General features: G+C 43.5%; 1 protein-coding gene across 7 annotated transcripts in view; it reads left to right on the plus strand.

The window, feature by feature from the left end:
* col11a1a (collagen, type XI, alpha 1a) overlaps positions 1–18,526 on the plus strand; it is a 95,505-nt gene that overhangs the window by 67,510 nt on the left and 9,469 nt on the right. For all 7 annotated transcript variants that reach the window (XM_014157275.2, XM_014157277.2, XM_014157276.2 and 4 more), the window contains 15 exons: positions 593–646; positions 869–976; positions 2,457–2,546; positions 3,634–3,687; positions 5,856–6,071; positions 7,166–7,273; positions 7,511–7,618; positions 10,452–10,505; positions 10,658–10,711; positions 10,859–10,912; positions 11,628–11,681; positions 13,121–13,228; positions 13,693–13,746; positions 13,865–13,918; positions 15,086–15,139. In XM_014157275.2, coding sequence (XP_014012750.1) covers positions 593–646; positions 869–976; positions 2,457–2,546; positions 3,634–3,687; positions 5,856–6,071; positions 7,166–7,273; positions 7,511–7,618; positions 10,452–10,505; positions 10,658–10,711; positions 10,859–10,912; positions 11,628–11,681; positions 13,121–13,228; positions 13,693–13,746; positions 13,865–13,918; positions 15,086–15,139 — 1,224 coding nt within the window. The remainder of the gene's footprint in view (positions 1–592; positions 647–868; positions 977–2,456; positions 2,547–3,633; positions 3,688–5,855; positions 6,072–7,165; positions 7,274–7,510; positions 7,619–10,451; positions 10,506–10,657; positions 10,712–10,858; positions 10,913–11,627; positions 11,682–13,120; positions 13,229–13,692; positions 13,747–13,864; positions 13,919–15,085; positions 15,140–18,526) is intronic.

Here is an 18,526-nt window from a genome sequence, read left to right on the forward strand (position 1 = left end):
TAGCATTTATTTACATGGCCATCTAAAGTTACATCCTAAACATGAGAACATGGAAATGAACAAATACAAAACAATAAACAAATGGAGCACAACATAAACTATATCATTGTATATTTCCATAATTCATGTGTTTTCATGTACCATGAACCAGTCGAATGCAACCATAGAGTGCCTCTACTTTAGGATCCATTACAAAGAGACATGGTGTGTTCAAGACAACTGGGAACGAGCTCCGACTGGGACAAATCTTACACGGTCATCCAGCTTGAATTTACACGTCGGAAACTCAGGCATCATCCTAGAGCTCCGACTTCACCATTTTTCCCAGTCGGAGCACGTTTTTCCCTGAGTTCCCAGTTGTCTTGAACACACCATCATCATCCACTAACACTCGTCAACATAGTACATTCAGTGGTTGCCTTGTCGATTGGGATACTGACAACACTGACTCCACTATGTCCATCAACTCAAATCAGAATTTTTTTGGAAGGATGACATCAATAGCAAGATTGGAGGACGTGATTACATTGATTGAGATCCAGTTGGTTTGGAAGACTTTTCAATGTCATTGATATGTTGTTCGTGTCCACAGGGATTCCAAGGAAAGACAGGTCCACCCGGCCCAGGGGGAGTTGTTGGTCCTCAGGTAAGGAACTATCATGGAACTAAATGTACGAAGAACTTTTAGAGATCCTATGGTTCAAACATCCTTAGACATTAAACATCTCATCTCATCCACTACCAAATGTGATACAGTATCTTAGTAGTCTGTGACAGTTGAATTATCCAAGGATCTGTTGTGGTATAGTTTGTCTCATGCCTCTACCCATAAGCCCACAAAATATTTTTCTTCTTCAATTCCTAACAGGGTCCCACAGGAGAGACCGGTCCCATCGGTGAGAGAGGCCATCCTGGACCCCCAGGTCCACCCGGAGAGCAGGGTCTTCCTGGCTCTGCTGGCAAAGAGGGAGCCAAGGTAAGCGCCCCTAAAGACCCACCTCACTGGAGTAAACTCATAACTCGACAGCCCAACAGTTATTAACTCTAGTGCTCTGACCAGCACATATTTAACATGTTTTCCTGGATCCAGATTATGCCTAGTCCTGGACTAAAACATGCTCAATGAAGAATCTCCACTGAACACATTTTTTTGGTCCAGGATGTATATGGGAAAGTACTGTTTTGTCAAGCACCTGGTGAAGTCAGCAGGGGTTGTGGAGGGGTTGAATTCCCATGCATCCCAATGGGCAATACAGTGTCCATTAAGGATCTAAACAGGAGTCATATTAGGGGAGGGATGGGCTTATTCAAAACAGAGCCTTAACTCCCAGGGTACATCCCAAATGGCACACTTTTCCCTATGTACTGTGTACTACTTTTGACCAGGGCTTCGGGAAAGAGTAGTACACTAGAAAGGGAATAGGATACTATTTGGAATGTACCCCCAGACAGTCCCAAGGCCACCCAGCCAGCCCCTCTGTCTCCTTCTTTCATTTAACCTCCTCCCCCAAAGGAGACAGTTTAATCAACTCCATCGGCTAACTCCAACCCTCCTGCCACTCAGGCTCTATAGCTTCCCAGCACCACCAGGTCCGACGCATCAGTAATACTGCTGGGACACTCCAGATGGAGGGAGGGCTTGGGAGGGAGAGGGCTTGGCAGAGGAGGTCAAATCTTCTTAAACCTTAGCGAGCTACCCCTCTCTCTCTCTCTCTCTCTCTCTCTCTCTCTCTCTCTCTCTCTCTCTCTCTCTCTCTCTCTCTATCTCGCTCTCCCCCAGCTAGCAGATCAACCAACTTCAGCCCAACAATACAAAAACAGTCGAAAAAACGAGACCACTGCCCATCATGCTACTACCCATTTATGCTGTCTCATTGTAATGGCTCTGATTGGTCTGTCATGGGGATAGCAGAGGGGACTTATAATTGTAACCCGTGGACACAGCCCAGCAGCCTGATACGACTGCTGCTGTTGTTGGCTGCGTTTGTTTTTGTTTATGTTTACTGTCCCTCAGCTTGTTGTCCTCTAGGGCTGCGATATTATAGCTCTCGGGTAATTGTTTTCAATCCGTTTTGCATTTGAAGGAATGCAGAATGGAGCTACCATTATTCAGGAGACCTGAGCTTTTGATGCTCATAGATTAGTTCATTATCCGAATAAGATGAAGGTGCTGGGATAACTAATGCATGAGCTCAAAATACAGACTAAAACAACGTTTGAAGTACAGTAATGACGGCATCCAGAAAAGTCCTTCTGTCATCCCGATGTCAAAGGGAAATTTCAGAATACAACGTTTAGTTTGAGTCTGACTCTTCTTTCACCAGATAACATTAGCTATAGCATGGGAGTGAAGTGAACAGGGTAGAAATGAGATTAAAAAGAGGGAAAATCGAGGGTAGCATATAACATGGTGCAGCTGGATGCTTCTCACTCTGTCCTCTGCTGTGTGTCTGTAGGGAGACCCCGGTCCCCAAGGAGCCTCAGGTAAAGACGGTCCCGCTGGTCTACGAGGATTCCCGGGAGAGAGAGGTCTTCCCGGCGCGTCGGTAAGAAACACCCGAGCTACAACACGCCTCCATCCGTTACAGGTTCCCTCTATATTCACTGACAGAGAATGACGGACCCACCCCCTCTCCACTCACCACCCCTGACAAATGAACCAGCGCCTATACACTAGAGGGGGACGTCACCCAGCCACCACTGCAGGGAAACTCAAAGAGACGTGTTACAAATGAACAGATATACATCCCTCTGAATAGGCCTCCCACCAACCGAGCACTCAGTTTTAACCTCTGCTAAAGTAGCAGAGGAGAGATGTAGTTTACTTGAGCTCTGGGTCATTTTACAAAACCCCTGATTCAACCCAAAGACCTCGGTTACATCCCAAATGGCACCCTTTTCCCTATAGGCCCTAGTTAAAAGTAGTGCACTAAATTTGGAATAAGGTATCATTTAGGATGCACCCAGCTACTGGAAGCGTTTTCTTCCGCAATCACATTTGGGGGAAAGTTATTTGTTTTGTTGTATGCATTATTTACTAAATGAATTATTAAAGGGGGAGTGTTAGCGATTAGGCTGGGGGAATGAAAGGCGGTATAGGGCCATTGTTCCAGACTAAGTCAAGGTCAGTCTCAGCAGGCAAGCAGCTACCCCTGATTGTTTTCTAGTGGTGTAATTTACTCTCTCACTGCAACACCCCAAGACTCATTACTAATACCACCATGTGTGCTGCAGGGCTGTTAGGGAGCCAGTCACACATACACACACTCACACACACACACACACACTGGAGGGTACACACACATACACGCACACACAGATGTTTATTTCAGCAGTTATGTTTTACTGCGCTTTTGATGGGAAAGTGCCTGAGGGGGAAATATGGCTTAATAAATACCCACCTTTTCTCCCATTCAGATCAATGGTGACTGACTCCCCAAGGTGTCACTTCACAGTATCCCTCCAATCTCTGTCTGGGACAGGAGGAATACCATTCAATACTGACAGACTGACAGACTGACAGACTGACTGACTGACTGACTTATGGGGACCTCAAACACTGGCTTTCAGGCTGTGTGTTTCTTTCGACACATCTCTCTAACCATCCATCTCTCTTCCTCACCTTCCTTCCAGGGTCCAGCTGGTTTGAAGGGAGGAGAAGGACCTCAGGGTCCATCTGGCCCCGTGGTAAGTATCTCCCTGTCACCTACCATCACCTACCTGCCTGTCTGTTGTTAATGTGAAGGGGATGTTGTTCAAATTTCAGGGGGTCTTCAGATAACAGGGTTATTGGGGGGATATTCCCCCTACCACTGTCAATGATAGAACTGCAACACAGTGTGTTAGCTTAGCTGTTCTTACCATATTGTTTTGGTTATATCAGAGGTAGATATCAGTCTAGGATCAATATTCAGCTTGACGCACAGCAGGATGCATTGCAGATCCTTGATCCTATCTAGGCTTTTCTATAACGCAGCGTTCTATAGGATCCTGCAATAATGACTCCCAACACTAGATGGCAGTTTGATTCCTTTGAACAACAGATGACAGGATCCCACACATTTCCAATAATAACTTTGAGATTCTGGTTTCGTAATTGCTTTCTCTTGACATCTTGGCATAGGTGCTTGGTTGGTTTAAGGTGACAGACTCAAAGTTGGAGTGTCTTCAAAACTTTTTAGGACTAAAATGTCAGTCTTCAGATATCTCTCTCTAGAGCACTAGATGAGTATTGTCCAAGTGTAATTGCTATTTAAATGGCTTGACAGTGGGCTGAAAGTTTGACAGGACATGTGAGGTGTCTGAATTTGGCATTGTGAGAAAAAATATGATTTGCATACTAATATGAACTTAATTCAATATAGCATATTGCTATATTGCAATGATTCCAATGCATAGCCTTCTTCTGGAAGCAAGTGTTTGTGTGACTTTGCAATCTCTTAGCTCCACACACCACACACCAGCTAGAAATTCATCATGTGAGTGGTCATGCGGGAAGTAGAATTGAGATTGTGGTTGTTTGCTGCCAGCCCCGTCTGCAATCCAATCCAATCCGCTCTACTCTGCTCCCGGCCTGTGAGGTGAATGGGAGCGTGTTGCGGGTAGCCTACCGTGTCCATTCCATACTGACTCATCACGTTGTCTGACCGCACAGACATTCTCACCACATGCCATGTGTCACGATTCAGAGGAGACCTCACAGCCACTGCCAGACACACATGGGGTGTGTCCTAACACTCTACAACATCTCCCGGCCTGCCATGGACTGCCACCGCTGAGCTAGACAGCCAGTCAGATAGGATGTGTCCCAATTATCTGAAATACCTCCATCTCCGTGCCAACCTGCCACCGCCGCCACTGAGCTACACACAGCCAGTCAGACAGGATGTGTCCCAACACTCTACAACACATCCCTCACCTTCCCAACCTGCCACCGTAGTGCCACCGCTGAGCTACACAGGATGTGTCCCAACTCTCTACAGCAGTCTACAACTCTCTCCTTGTTTCCTTCCCTTCATAACCTGATTTGAGAGGACATTGAAGGTATCAACAATCTAATACATGCACAGGCTATCCATACTTCTCCCCTTTTAATAATGAACTAAGGAATGGAGACAAGAAATACAAGGTATTTAAGGGTATAGGGACACACCCCAAGTCATTTGTGTTGTTGGGACACAACCCTATCCATTAACACTAGCTGAGCTCCAGATGACACCAGCAGCCTACCTCCCTGTAGAAACATTAGGTTTCTATGTGCCAGGCAGAGGCAGCATGTGAAGAGAAGAGCCCTGAAGACCTCTGGAGTCAGTCCCGCACTCAGTAGTCAGATCACTCCTCTGGGCTAGATTAAGACTGCCTGCAAGCCTGCTCCCTTCCTCCCTCCCTCCCTTCCTTTCTCATCTCTGATAATGTCTCCTGTCTGAGCCCTGCTGCTCTGTTCTGCTCCGAGAGGAGAGGCTAGCTAATGGTAATGGTTCCAAAACAAGAAGAGCAATGGCTGTAAGTGGCTAATAGCGAACCCCCCCTCCTGAAATAACCTGGGTTATGCTGCTGTTTTTGCTTTCGAGAAGTATCTCTTGTATTTTATACTGAATGGATAATAGAGTACTTGTGAGAAAAAAACGTTATATTTTCCAAGAAGTAGAACCCATTAACGCTGGACCACAGTGTAGTTCTTAGGCACATATTCCTAATGGAGAATCCTGTGATTCATTATTGCTTTGTAATGTAGATGGAAGGATTTAATTAATCATATTATGTATGATTTCAGCCCCACGTGACCTATGAAGTCTGAATGAGCATCTTCCCTCGATCTCTCTCTTTAAAGTGTGTTCAACCCCTTTCTCTCGCAGGGCTCCCCTGGTGAGAGAGGTGCTGCTGGACCTGCCGGTCCTATCGGTTTATCTGGTAGAACAGGCCCTCAGGGGCCCCCAGGACCTGCTGGAGAGAAGGGAGGGCCTGGTGAGAAAGGTCCCCAAGGACCAGCTGGTCGGGATGGAGTCCAAGGTCCAGTGGGTCTGCCTGGCCCCGCCGGACCTCAGGGTCCACCCGGAGAGGACGGTGACAAGGTTAGTTCCCTACCCTCCCCATCTGGTTTGGCCCAGTCCAGACCAGACCCAGGACCTCTCCAAGGACCGCTCTCTCTCTCTTTCTCTCTACTTTTTCTATCGACTCTCTCTCTCTCTCTCTCTCTCTCTCTCTCGCCCTTCCTATTTACCCTAAATCTGGGCCAAATGTTTTGAGTAAAACAGATCGCTTATCAATCTTCATCAGCAGTTTCACATGAATCATACACGGACCATCTGCACTGTAAATACATCTCTACTGTCTCTGTCTTTCTCTCTCTCTCTCTCTCTCTCTCTCTCTCTCTCTGTACTCTTTTTTCTCTCTCTACTTTCTCTCTCTTTATCTGTTTCTCTACTCTCTCTCTCTCTCTCTCTCTCTCTCTCTCTCTCTCTCTCTCTCTCTCTCTCTCTCTCTCTCTCTCTCTCTCTCTCTCTCTCTCTCTCTCTCTCTGTCTCTCTCTGTCTCTGGCTGCATATCCATCATCATAACCAATCATCAAACTAAATGTAATTAGAAGAGATATAAAAGGGAAAAACTGTCTCTGTTTAATCTGCAGCTATAATTTCTTCCCAGAAGGTTACGATCCAGCCCATCTATTGAGCTGCCAAACATATGTCACAGTGGAGCTTTAAATGGACTTGTCCACTAATCTCCAACACCATCTATCACTTGTATTTAAAATCGCATGTATCCTTCCCACACACAAATTGAATCCAAATTTAGACTGATTTCTGCATCTTCGATCTAGTGATTTTGACTGCAGGTAATTAACTCATTTGCCAATGCTCTGACAGTTTGTAAGTGTTTAGATGTTCTGTACAAGGTTGGCAATTTAAAGTAGATGTTATTGTAGAAATGTCAGATACAAGTGATGTGTGTCCTCCTGTGTGATGCGTGTGTCCTATGTGTGTGTGTCCTATGTGTGATGTGTGTCCTGTGTGTGTGTATCCTGTGTGTGATGTGTGTCCTGTGTGTGTGTGTGTCCTGTGTGTGTATACTGTGTGTGATGTGTGTCCTGTGTGTGTGTGTCCTATGTGTGTGTATACTGTGTGTGTGATGTGTGTCCTGTGTGTGATGTGTGTCCTGTGTGTCCCAGGGAGAGGTTGGAGAGCCAGGTCAGAAGGGAAGCAAAGCAGACAAGGGTGAACAGGGTCCTCCTGGCCCAGCTGGTCTCCAGGGTCCCATCGGTAACCCAGGACCTGCAGTGAGTATCTCTGTCTCTGTCCAGCCTTGGACCCACCTTAGCCCCCATTGGGGAGACACTCAGCTACAGTATACATGCTAACTTCATTCAAATTCCATTGCAGTCGGTTTAGCTGGGCTGTTAGCTACATACATCCAGTGTATTGCTGTACTGTGCTGTTAGCTACATGCTGTACATCCAGTGTATTGCTTTGCCATTAGCTCCATCGGTGTGTTAACATGGTTACTGTGTCCTCAGGGAGGTGATGGAGAGCCCGGTCCCAGGGGTCAGCAGGGGATGTTCGGACAGAAGGGAGACGAAGGATCCAGAGGTTTCCCCGGGCCCCCTGGTCCCATTGGTCTGCAGGTGGGTGGGGAACCTCAAACACACCCTGAAACACTAGCACCACCTGTACTCCAGGGACAAACATTCACACACACACACACACACACACACACACACACACACACACACACACACACACACACACACACACACACACACACACACACACACACACACACACACACACACACACACACACACACACACACTTAACCATGGATCCCACTGGTATTGATGCAAACTATTTGATGTATCCATTCTCTCTGTGAGTCTTAGGGTGCGTTCGTAAATTCAGTCTGGAGTGTCAGAGTGCACTCTGGGTCGTTCGTAAATTCAGAGCATTGTCAGATTGTCCGTTCGTAAATTCAGAGCATTGTCAGATTGTCCGTTCGTAAATTCAGAGCGTTTTGCCCTCAGAGCATTCAGAGCGCACAATGGACACTCTGGCTAATGAGTAGGGTTGATCCGAGTGCTCTGACCTCACAAAGCATTTCAATACAAAAGGATTTCTATTTGGTCTTGGATGGTGGTATTTTAATATAGGTGGATAAAAGGGCCAGTTGCCAACAGATGGGACTCTGGGTCAGCACAGATGTCAGAAGACAATGAATGCACTGTCTTCTGACCGACAGTCCGTTTGTAATGAAATGTCAGAGGTAAATTATCAGTTTGTATAGTTTGGTTTAGTTTCCCCACACTAGATGTTTCAGTAACTAAAGAGCATAGAGATGATGTCAAAAAAGATATACTAAGTTAGTTGGTGTTAAATATAAAGGTAATGTGGTTGATGTGTATAATAAAGCAGTGATATGGTCAGGTGTTCTCCTGAGTTTCTATCTACCTCATCAACGTAAGGGAATCATCTACGTAGAGGAATCATCAACGTAGGGGAATCATCTACGTAGAGGAATCATCAACGTAGGGGAATCATCAACGTAAGGGAATCATCAACGTAAGGGAATCATCAACGTAGAGGAATCATCAACGTAAGGGAATCATCAACGTAGAGGAATCATCAACGTAGGGGAATCATCTACGTAGGGGAATCATCAACGTAAGGGAATCATCTACGTAGAGGAATCATCAACATAAGGGAATCATCAACGTAGGGGAATCATCTACGTAAGGGAATCATCAACGTAGGGGAGTCATCAACGTAATGGAATCATCAACATAAGGGAATCATAAACGTAAGGGAATCATCAACGTCAGGGAGTCGTCAACTTAAGGGAATCATCAACGTAAAGGAATCATCTACGTAAGGGAATCATCAATGTAAGGGAATCATCAACGTAAGGGAATCATCAATGTAAGGGAATCATCAACGTAAGGGAATCATCAATGTAAGGTAATCATCAACGTAAGGGAATCATCAATGTAAGGTAATCATCAACGTAAGGGAATCATCAATGTAAGGTAATCATCAACGTAAGGGAATCATCTACGTAAGGGAATCATCAATGTAAGGTAATCATCAACGTAAGGGAATCATCAACGTAAAGGAATCATCTACGTAAGGGAATCATCAATGTAAGGGAGTCCGTGGTACAGTACAGGGACTGTCTTTATGAGCAAAATGAATTAGCTGTTCATTAAACCCAGGTCATTGTCTTGATGGAATTATACAGACTATACCCGCTAGTCTCAAGTTTCAATCTTCCTGGCTATTCAATTCAATTCACTTTTAATTGAGCGTAATTCACTTCCATGGCTATTTCATTAATTGCGTGGACTGACCTCTTTCAATAGGCAGTAGGCCATTGAACACACTCTCCTCTTTCCACTCTGTGGTGCATAATCAGTGTTCCTGTTAACGATCTCTGACTCAGGAGACCACCGTTCTGATGAGATTTCCACTCCAGGGGGACAAATCAGCATGCAGAGACACACACACTCACAGACTTGCACATGCACGGACACACACACACGGACACGCGCATGGACACATTTACACACACAGACACACAGACACACACACAGTCCGTCTCAGCCGCAGCTTCCTCCCTAGGGCGTAGGTATTTGAGGAAGATAGGTTGTTGTAACGGAGAGTAAATAGCAGATAAAATGAGATCTTTGTCTTCGCTCCTCATGGTGACGACAGAGACACACTGCCTTTGAATAGTGGAGGAGACTGAATCGTGAATAACCAAAGCAATTAAAGTTGAAATGTCAGGGATCAAACGTACATATGACGCCTCAACCATATAGTCCACTTAACATGCAAGGAAATGAACGATTGGGTCCATGTCTGGGTTTTTGGTTAGGAACAAATTACCTCCATTTTGCCATAGAGAAATACTTGACATTCAGTGTTGTTTAATCTCGTCGCCTTATTTTGTTTCCCATAAACTCACTATTGGTCACAAAGTCACACAGTGTGAAAAGAGTCATTTCTCCTTGATGGCAGTTTGTGTCTGTCGCCATGGACAAATGTCTCCCTGGTGTCTCTTTGTGACAGAGAGAGGGGCACAACTTTATCTGTAGAATTAGAGAACTGAGAGATTGGACAGAATGTTTAATTGGTGATGAATTAATTAAGACACAGAATGGAGTCTGGTTTCTATCACTCCCTTGGTGTGGAAACTGACAGAGCGATGGGCTCTGCTAACTCTTTGTTCACAGTGTACCGTTTACAGTGGTCAACTAAAAGCTACACTACAGCCATCACCAATTCATTTCTGTCTAATGAATCAGCATTAACCAAATTAAAGACATCTGGTACAGTTTATAAAGTGCATCAATTGATAAACCTATTCTTGAAGGTTTTGCTTAGTTTTTCAATTACACCTGCATGTTTCCTCAAGCTAAACCAGAATAATGAAACGGTTGCTTGTTTATTTCTGTCTGCCCTCAGGGTCTTCCTGGACCTCCAGGAGAGAAGGGTGAGAACGGCGATGTCGGTCCGATGGTGAGCAGATAATCATAATTAAAGCAATTTGTATCACTTTCCAAATAAATCGTTTTCTATGTATTTGAATCTTTTATCGAAATGAGAAATACGTTTCACTCTTGAACCCACTTCCTGTTTTGACCCTATCACTTCCTGTTGTTTCTTTACAGGGTCCCCCCGGTCCACCTGGTCCCAGAGGTCCTCAGGGTCCTAGTGGAGCTGATGTATGTACCACACATCAATCTTTTGTCTCCAATAACTCATCGTCACATTACCAAATGTCACCCAAACCGATATGATAACATAGAAAATCTGTCTCTCCTGAGGTAATGAATGCTGACTCCTCTCTCCTCTTTTCTGTTTCCTGTCAGGGTGCACAAGGTCCTCCCGGTGGTGTGGGTGCCATGGGAGGCGTGGGTGAGAAGGTGAGGGCGTGCACCCGTTACAAGACAGTCCGGAGTGTGTGTCTGGGGTGGAAATCCTGCCAACGTCCCTCCACTGACCCCTTCCCTCCCCTCTCCCCAGTCCACTGATGTTATCTCCAGGACTCCATTAATTGCATATGGCAGCCTGTGTCTGAGTTAGTGCTCTGACACTATTAATGCCTATTTTACAACAGTTCCAACACCACTCCTCCATTTTAGTGCCATCTGGCAGCCGGCCCCCACCATCAATACTTAATGCAACGGAATGACGACTCCAGAATATGAAACATATCCATGGAAGGTTACCATCACTTTGAGAGAGCACTCTGACTAGCCTTAATGCCATCACATCTATGTAAATGGAGCTCAGAAGTTCAACAGAATGACACTCAGCATCAACCACTACAAATTATATTGTTATGCACCGTGTTTGAGAGCCCTGTGTTTTGACACCCACTGTATTTTGGGAACATGATAATGTAATCATTCATGTCTATTAATGTATATCACGGGAGAGATTCTAAAACCTAATGACACTCAACACCCACTATGACATGTATTGTTAGCCTACTCATAGGGTTTTAGAGCCTATGAGTCTATTTTGACAACAGTATAATGCCATCTAGATACAAGTGGATAATGTCATCTAGTAGATAATGTATTCATAAGGGTGTCTATCTTGGCAGAGATTCTAACATGGTGTTTTCATTTACAGGGTGAAAACGGTGAAGCTGGCAACCCAGGAACCCCTGGAGAGCCCGGAACTGGAGTAAGTCTCTGTCTCAGTGTGTCTGTGTGTCTGCGTCTACATTCACATAATTATCTATCATCCAAGGCATCATGTGTTTGTGTATTTCCCTATTACCAGGACAATGATTATGATTATGTATTAGTTCATAACACCCCACGTAAACACATGGCGTACTGTCCAACAACACGTAGACATGCAAAGTCCTTTTAGTGATGTGAGTGGTAGTAATTGCTGGTCCTGTGTTGCTGCTGATGGGCCAGCGTCACAGCGTGGTTCTCAGTGTGTTTCTGGCCAACGCTCTATGGTAACACAGCCCTGCCAAGCTGAATCACTTCCCAGACTCTTAACAGATGATTCCTGCAGCCATATGAACACATCAGTCTCAGCTCTGGAACAATGGCTACTAGAACTTAACACCAATGGCTACTAAACATCGCAAAAATAGAGTACACAACGTCTACCTTTCAAGATGGCTGTTTCCCTGAGGTAGTTTAGTACCAATGGAATCCTCTGTACATTCCAGAACCATGACCAAAATCATTCGGTAATGTTTTCGTAGAGGTGTTTTGGTTGACACCTACCTAACCCTGTGAGGTAGTTCTAAAGATTTGATTGGTAATTGCTATGGAATTAGTCCATCATAGTGTATTGATGGGTTGTCATCTCCATTCATCATTAGCATGATGTGAGCACAACAGCAGATCGAAAAGATGACTAGTCTGAAATAGCAGGGGAGAGGTGAACTCTGAGTAGCCTGGATAATAATCTTGCTTATTAATCCAACTCATTATATCTCAAGAGTTCCCAGAACGAATGCAGAAAATGGCCCTCGATATCGGTTTTGCTGTAGAGCTTTTGAAATGTTCTCATGAAAAGAACATGTCATGCCGACCAGTCATGGATGGAAGCAAGACATGAATCACTATTTTCCTTGTTATAATTGTTATTGTATTCTCTGAAATATGCTGGTACTCTGTAGTAACACATGCTTAAATAGCTCAATAGTCAGGAAGCATCGCCTTGAGCATTTTACATTTTTTTACATTTTATTTAACAAGGCAAGTCAGTGAAGAACAAATTCTTATTTACAGTGACGGCCTACCGGGGAACAGTGGGTTAACTGCCTTGTTCAGGGGCAGAACAACAGATTTCTACCTTGTCAGTTCGGGGATTCAAACCAGCAACCTTTTGGTTACTGGCCCAACACTCTAACCACTAGGCTACCTGTCGCATCAAGAGATACCTTACTCAGTACATATAAACAACATTACCTGTACCACTACCACCTCTGCTCCACAAAGTGACCCCAATATGTGAAATATAAGTGAAATATAACGCCTGACTGTGGCGTAAACACTTACCTACCTCAATTCCTAACAATACACACTACTACTGCTCAGTATCCATGCTCCAGCTCGGTCCTCCTGAGTGTTGATGGTATCTGTTGTTCTCTACAGGGGCCTAAAGGCGAGAGAGGAGACAAGGGAGAGGCAGGACCACCCGGAGCTGCCGGACCCGCTGGCGCCAAAGGACCCCCTGGAGATGATGGACCCAAAGGCAACCCTGTAAGCTTCAGTCTCTAGCCCAATAAGAGACCTGCGCAGGGATAGAACCACAGACGTTTATATGAGATACTTTGGAGTTGTGAACGAAAAGAAATGGCCTTGATTGCTTCTGAGCGGTTTATTTAATTTTAGGCCAAGTTTCAAGAGCTAAAAAGCCTTTTTATTAGGACAGATTGTTTTTTTTCTCTCTCTTTTTGAATGTGGTAATGAACTGTGGTGAGTGCTTTGCTGACATTACCGTCTGCAGCATCAGGGAGCCAAGGTTTACACAAAGTGCCTTTGACAGTTGATATGGTCTATTCATAAAGCTGCACCTCTCATCATCAGATTAATGACAACCATTAGAAACAAACCAGATGGTGTTGGCCTTGGTCACATACGTTGAAGATTGTAGTATTTTGTATATTATTGATAATATTATACTGGTGTTTTATTTGTTCTCCTGCCTCTCCTTCACCTTCCAGGGACCGGTTGGTTTCCCTGGAGACCCTGGTCCACCCGGTGAGGCCGGCGTTGCTGTAAGTCATTATACAACTAATACATCATTATACAACTATTTCAACTGTAAAGATCCCACTATTACCATTACCTAGATCATTGTGATCCATCTCACATGTTCACATCTCTTCTCCCTAGGGAACTGATGGCTCTGCGGGAGAGAAAGGAGAGGATGGTGAATCTGGTCAGCCTGTAAGTCCATACGTCATAAATATCATTAACACAACAATAAGGGGACTGAAAAATCTACTTGATTATATAGCTCTGGTTTACAGTTGGCAGCACGATAGCGGGCGACTGTACGAGCGCATTACCATCACCATTAACTATTAGTCTGTCATAATGGTCTATACAAATAGCCTATCCCATTTAGCATAACCACTAAAGCCCCTTGTGTGCTTGGCCTGTAGTAAATTCCCATAAGCTTTTATTTATGAATAAGTACCTGCAATAGAGAACATTGAATCATATAATTTACTTCTTAAGGTCTAGTACAGTATGTGAGTCTGTTTATTCATTTTATAGATTTTAATTAGAAATATGAACAACAAATCAGATGATTTAAGCCTTTGTGAGGGTGTGAATTACGATACTTATTAACATTGATGGATGTAAATGGGATTTGCAAGTGCTGGGAAAATAAAAGGAAACTTTAAATGCAATAGGAATGAGGTCACGATTGTGTGTGTGTGTGTGTGTGTGTGTGTGTGTGTGTGTGTGTGTGTGTGTGTGTGTGTGTGTGTGTGTGTGTGTGTGTGTGTGTGTGTGTGTGTGTGTGTGTGTGTGTGTGTGTGTGTGTGTGTTGGCTCAGAGTAAGGTGTTATGGAAAGTGAAGTTAAAGTATCATAAAGTTTTGTCATGGCTCAGTGACGTTTAACTTTGAAAGGGAGAACATGTTTTTCCCATTCTCTGATTAACAGTGGTTCAATATAAACCACATCACACAGTTGACTAATTCTGTAAATTCCTATCCACTCTGAGTTGTATTCTCCACTTTCTAATTTTGTGTACGTCAAATATTTGGTTATGCAAACCTAAATGTGCGATGATTGCTTCCAATTAAATGAGATAATTGGGTGAAGCAGGTTCTGAAAACAGACGTGATATTTCAGACTACTGTGTGTGACTCCAAAAATAGATATCAGTTTGTCTAATGTCAATATGCAGTCATACATTTCTCTATTTGTAAGGATAATGGTGGTTTTGTACTATCTATTTCAAAGAATATGACTATATACTGTATCATGTTAATATACCTTTATACACAGCACACTGTTAATGTGCATGAAGACCCCTAACTCTCTTACCTTCTCTCTTCTATTCTTCTTCTTCGTCTTCTTCTTCTTCTGTCCATCCCAGGGTCCTCCTGGTCCATCTGGTGAATCTGGTCCACCTGGTCCTCCCGGGAAGAGAGTAAGTCTAAACATCTTCATCATCATAGTCATCATCACCACCAACACACCACAGACGTCAGCATCACTGTTTGTTATGTGAAATGGCATCATACTGCAGCTTTGACCCCTATCAGATAAAAGATTGAACAATCTTGTACGTTTATATTGTGCGTTTAATCGTAACTCACTGATCAAGCCCCGTTTGGCCTAGATTTGATTGTGTGACCGAACCCAACTGTCCCATATCCAACACCTATTGAGATAGCTCTATGAAATATATTCATCTGATTATAAAACCAGACAATGGAATGCACTCAGTCATAGTTGATTAAACCTATAGTCCTCAGGTGAGAATTCTTTACTCTGAACAATAACTCCAAACTCTACAACTCAATTTCCCCCAGAGAGCCTGCATGATTCATTCTCATCAAAAAAGTGGGTGAGAAAAACAATGTGTGATATTTGCAGGGTCAGGGCCACTGAGCCGTCTGTACATGGAAATGAACGATATCTCAAAGCCCACTGAGCCGTCTGTACATGGAAATGAAAGATATCTCAAAGCCCATAGAGAAATGAAGGGCTTGATGTCTGAAATATAATTTTTTTTCTCAGTGAGAAATTGAAAATAGGCTTTAGAAGAAGAAAAAAAAACAGAAAACTAAAAAAGCGTCAAGGCCCAAAACTAATTTACCTGTGTCTAGCTGAGGGAAGAGAGATATCTCCCCTGACACACTATTGATCTAGGCTAGTTTGACTGACAGCCACGGCCAAACAAAGGCATGACGCTAGTAACATTAGATTGAATGGCTGTAGTGTAGTGAGATCCCATTACACAGACAGGTCAGCCGCCGCTGACTCAGTTCACCCAGTTCAAAATGGACGTTTTTGACATTTTGCTGGTCTCCAAGGCAAAGATAACGTTTTAGATTGAATTTGAAATACTTTTTATGATCGTGATGACCGAGGGCAATCATATCTGACGTTTATTGTGTAAAGCTACTGCCATATAAATTCCCTTCGACGTGCCCTGGGAAGTAATCAAGTGAAACATCATTGGTGGTAGGCTAATGTTAGCTCAAGGGAGCCGACATTAGTGAATCCCAAATAATGCATTAACTTCTTTTTGTCGGGTGTTAAATTATATCTTGAAATGAAAATCAGCAATTATTGTCCCACATTTCTCAAATTTGCTATCTCAAGCTATCTTCTGCAACAACGTTATGGCACAGGCCAATAGCATAAAATATGTGCATTTTACAAAAAACGGCAATTGCTTTTGCAATGTGCTTGATGGGATTTACATTCAGAGTATTTAACATCATATCAGCATATGCAGCTCCTAATGGCCAAGGGATTATGTTAGGAAAACGGCTATTTCATCATCATAGGTATTTAATCGCCTTCCCCCAAAAAGTGTAACCTAGAACGACTTCTGCAACTCCCAGGCATTCTGCTCCTCTGAATCAGTCATTTGGGGCTAGAGTTGTTTTGCATTTAACTTTGCAGGGTGTTTTTGCTTCCTCTGCAGTTTGTCCATAGCAATTTAAAATGAAGCTGAAATCTCTCTCCAGCTCCTACAGGCCCTGTCCGAAGCCATTTAGCAGCAGAGCAGTTCTTTATTTATTTGTATCTTATTTATTTTTTATCTTACATTTTAGTCATTTAGCAGACTCTCTTATCCAGAGCGACTTACAGTAGTGAATGCATACATTTCATGCATTTTTTTTGTTGTTGTACTGGCCCCCCATGGGAATCAAACCCACAACCCTGGCATTGCAAACACCATGCTCTACCAACTGAGCCACACGGGAAGATCTTAAAGTGCAACTGAAGGCCATAAACTATTTATCTGATAGAAAATGGACTATTAGTCAGAAACAGTTATTTTAGTGTCAAAATGGACTACAAAGTGTAAATAGGATAATTTTATTAATAAAGTCAGTCTCGTCCAAAACTAGTTTTGTAAGTGAGTTAGTCATGACTTGTCGGGTTTTGACTTTGACATGTTCACTTGACCACTAAAACAGGATACACAGCTGCGGTGATTGCTCTCTATCCAATCCTACCGCAGAACAGACAGAGAGACAGATCTTGCAATCAGAGCAGCAGATCTGACTTTGTTTACATAAAACGACACGTCACACATCATAGTCAAAGACGTCAATATGAATAACAGTTTTTATAAAAGTTATCTTAGATTTATTCGGACTATTTTGAGGAAGTGATACTGGCTTTGTTCCTACGGTGTCTCAAGGGGGACAAGCATCAGTACCTGCCATATCGAAACACACCTCCAAGACTAAACATCAAATGTTTCGCTAATGAACAACAGAGAAACACATGCGGAATCAGACTTCAGTCGCTCTAATGCTATGGTTTTCTCTCTATAGATATTCATGGTGAAAACTATATAAACAGTGACATATCATTTACAGTTTAGAGTACTTAATTTGTTTTTAGACTGCTGCTGTATTTATACTTCCCCTAGGAAAGACAACATACACATCAGTTACAGTAGGCATTTAGACGTTTGGCAGCAGCATCCTATTCACAGACAGAAATAAACAGACCATTTTTGACCCATTGCTCACAACACATCCAGAAAGGATGAAGGGAGCGAAACAAAGCAGATGCTGCCCTGTTTGACCACATCTCTACATGGGCAATCAGTCAAAACACAAAACCCTGCTGCCATCCCCTGCTGCCCTGATGCCATCCCCTGCCTTCCCATACTGTCTGATCAGAGAAGAATGGGCCTCTCTGTGGACTGCATGTGGTTTTGATGTGAGGACCTCTTGTGTAGTTGAAAGAGACAGCTTTAGGCCTCAGAGAGATGGCCAGAGAGAGCAGATGAACTGGAAAACCTTGAAGTGATTGGAGACTATTGAGGGAGAGGTGTGTGTGCGCGCGCGTGTGTGTGTGTGTGTGTGTGTGTGTGTGTGTGTGTGTGTGTGTGTGTGTGTGTGTGTGTGTGTGTGTGTGCGCATAAGGTCGTTCAGTAAGTAGTTCATTTCACAAAGCATGTCCAGTCCCGTTCAGTCAAACAGATCTTTATAAACTTGCTGGGAGATTGAGGTAGACTTTTCAAGGACATTTGATCACTAATACAGTTTTCATCAGTGTTGGATTGAATGATAATGTTCTTGGGGGGGGGAAACTGGAATCACTAGATATGGACTGGCTGATGGATTTCTTCATGTGATTCTCAACCCCACATTCAGGAATGACTTGTTTTAGAGTTGATACTATGGCTAGTTCAAATATTCAACCATAATCACATTATTTGCGGTGTTTGATTTCACTTTGTCTTTGGTTTATTTTTATTAGTTCAGCCCTGTAGCCAATAGTTTGTTCAAGCAGCTTCTCCTTTCCTCATTACTCAGTTGAAGCCATTGAAATATTGCAC

This window comes from Salmo salar, chromosome ssa19 (assembly GCF_905237065.1).
Source record: "Salmo salar chromosome ssa19, Ssal_v3.1, whole genome shotgun sequence".
Taxonomy (NCBI): domain Eukaryota; kingdom Metazoa; phylum Chordata; class Actinopteri; order Salmoniformes; family Salmonidae; genus Salmo; species Salmo salar.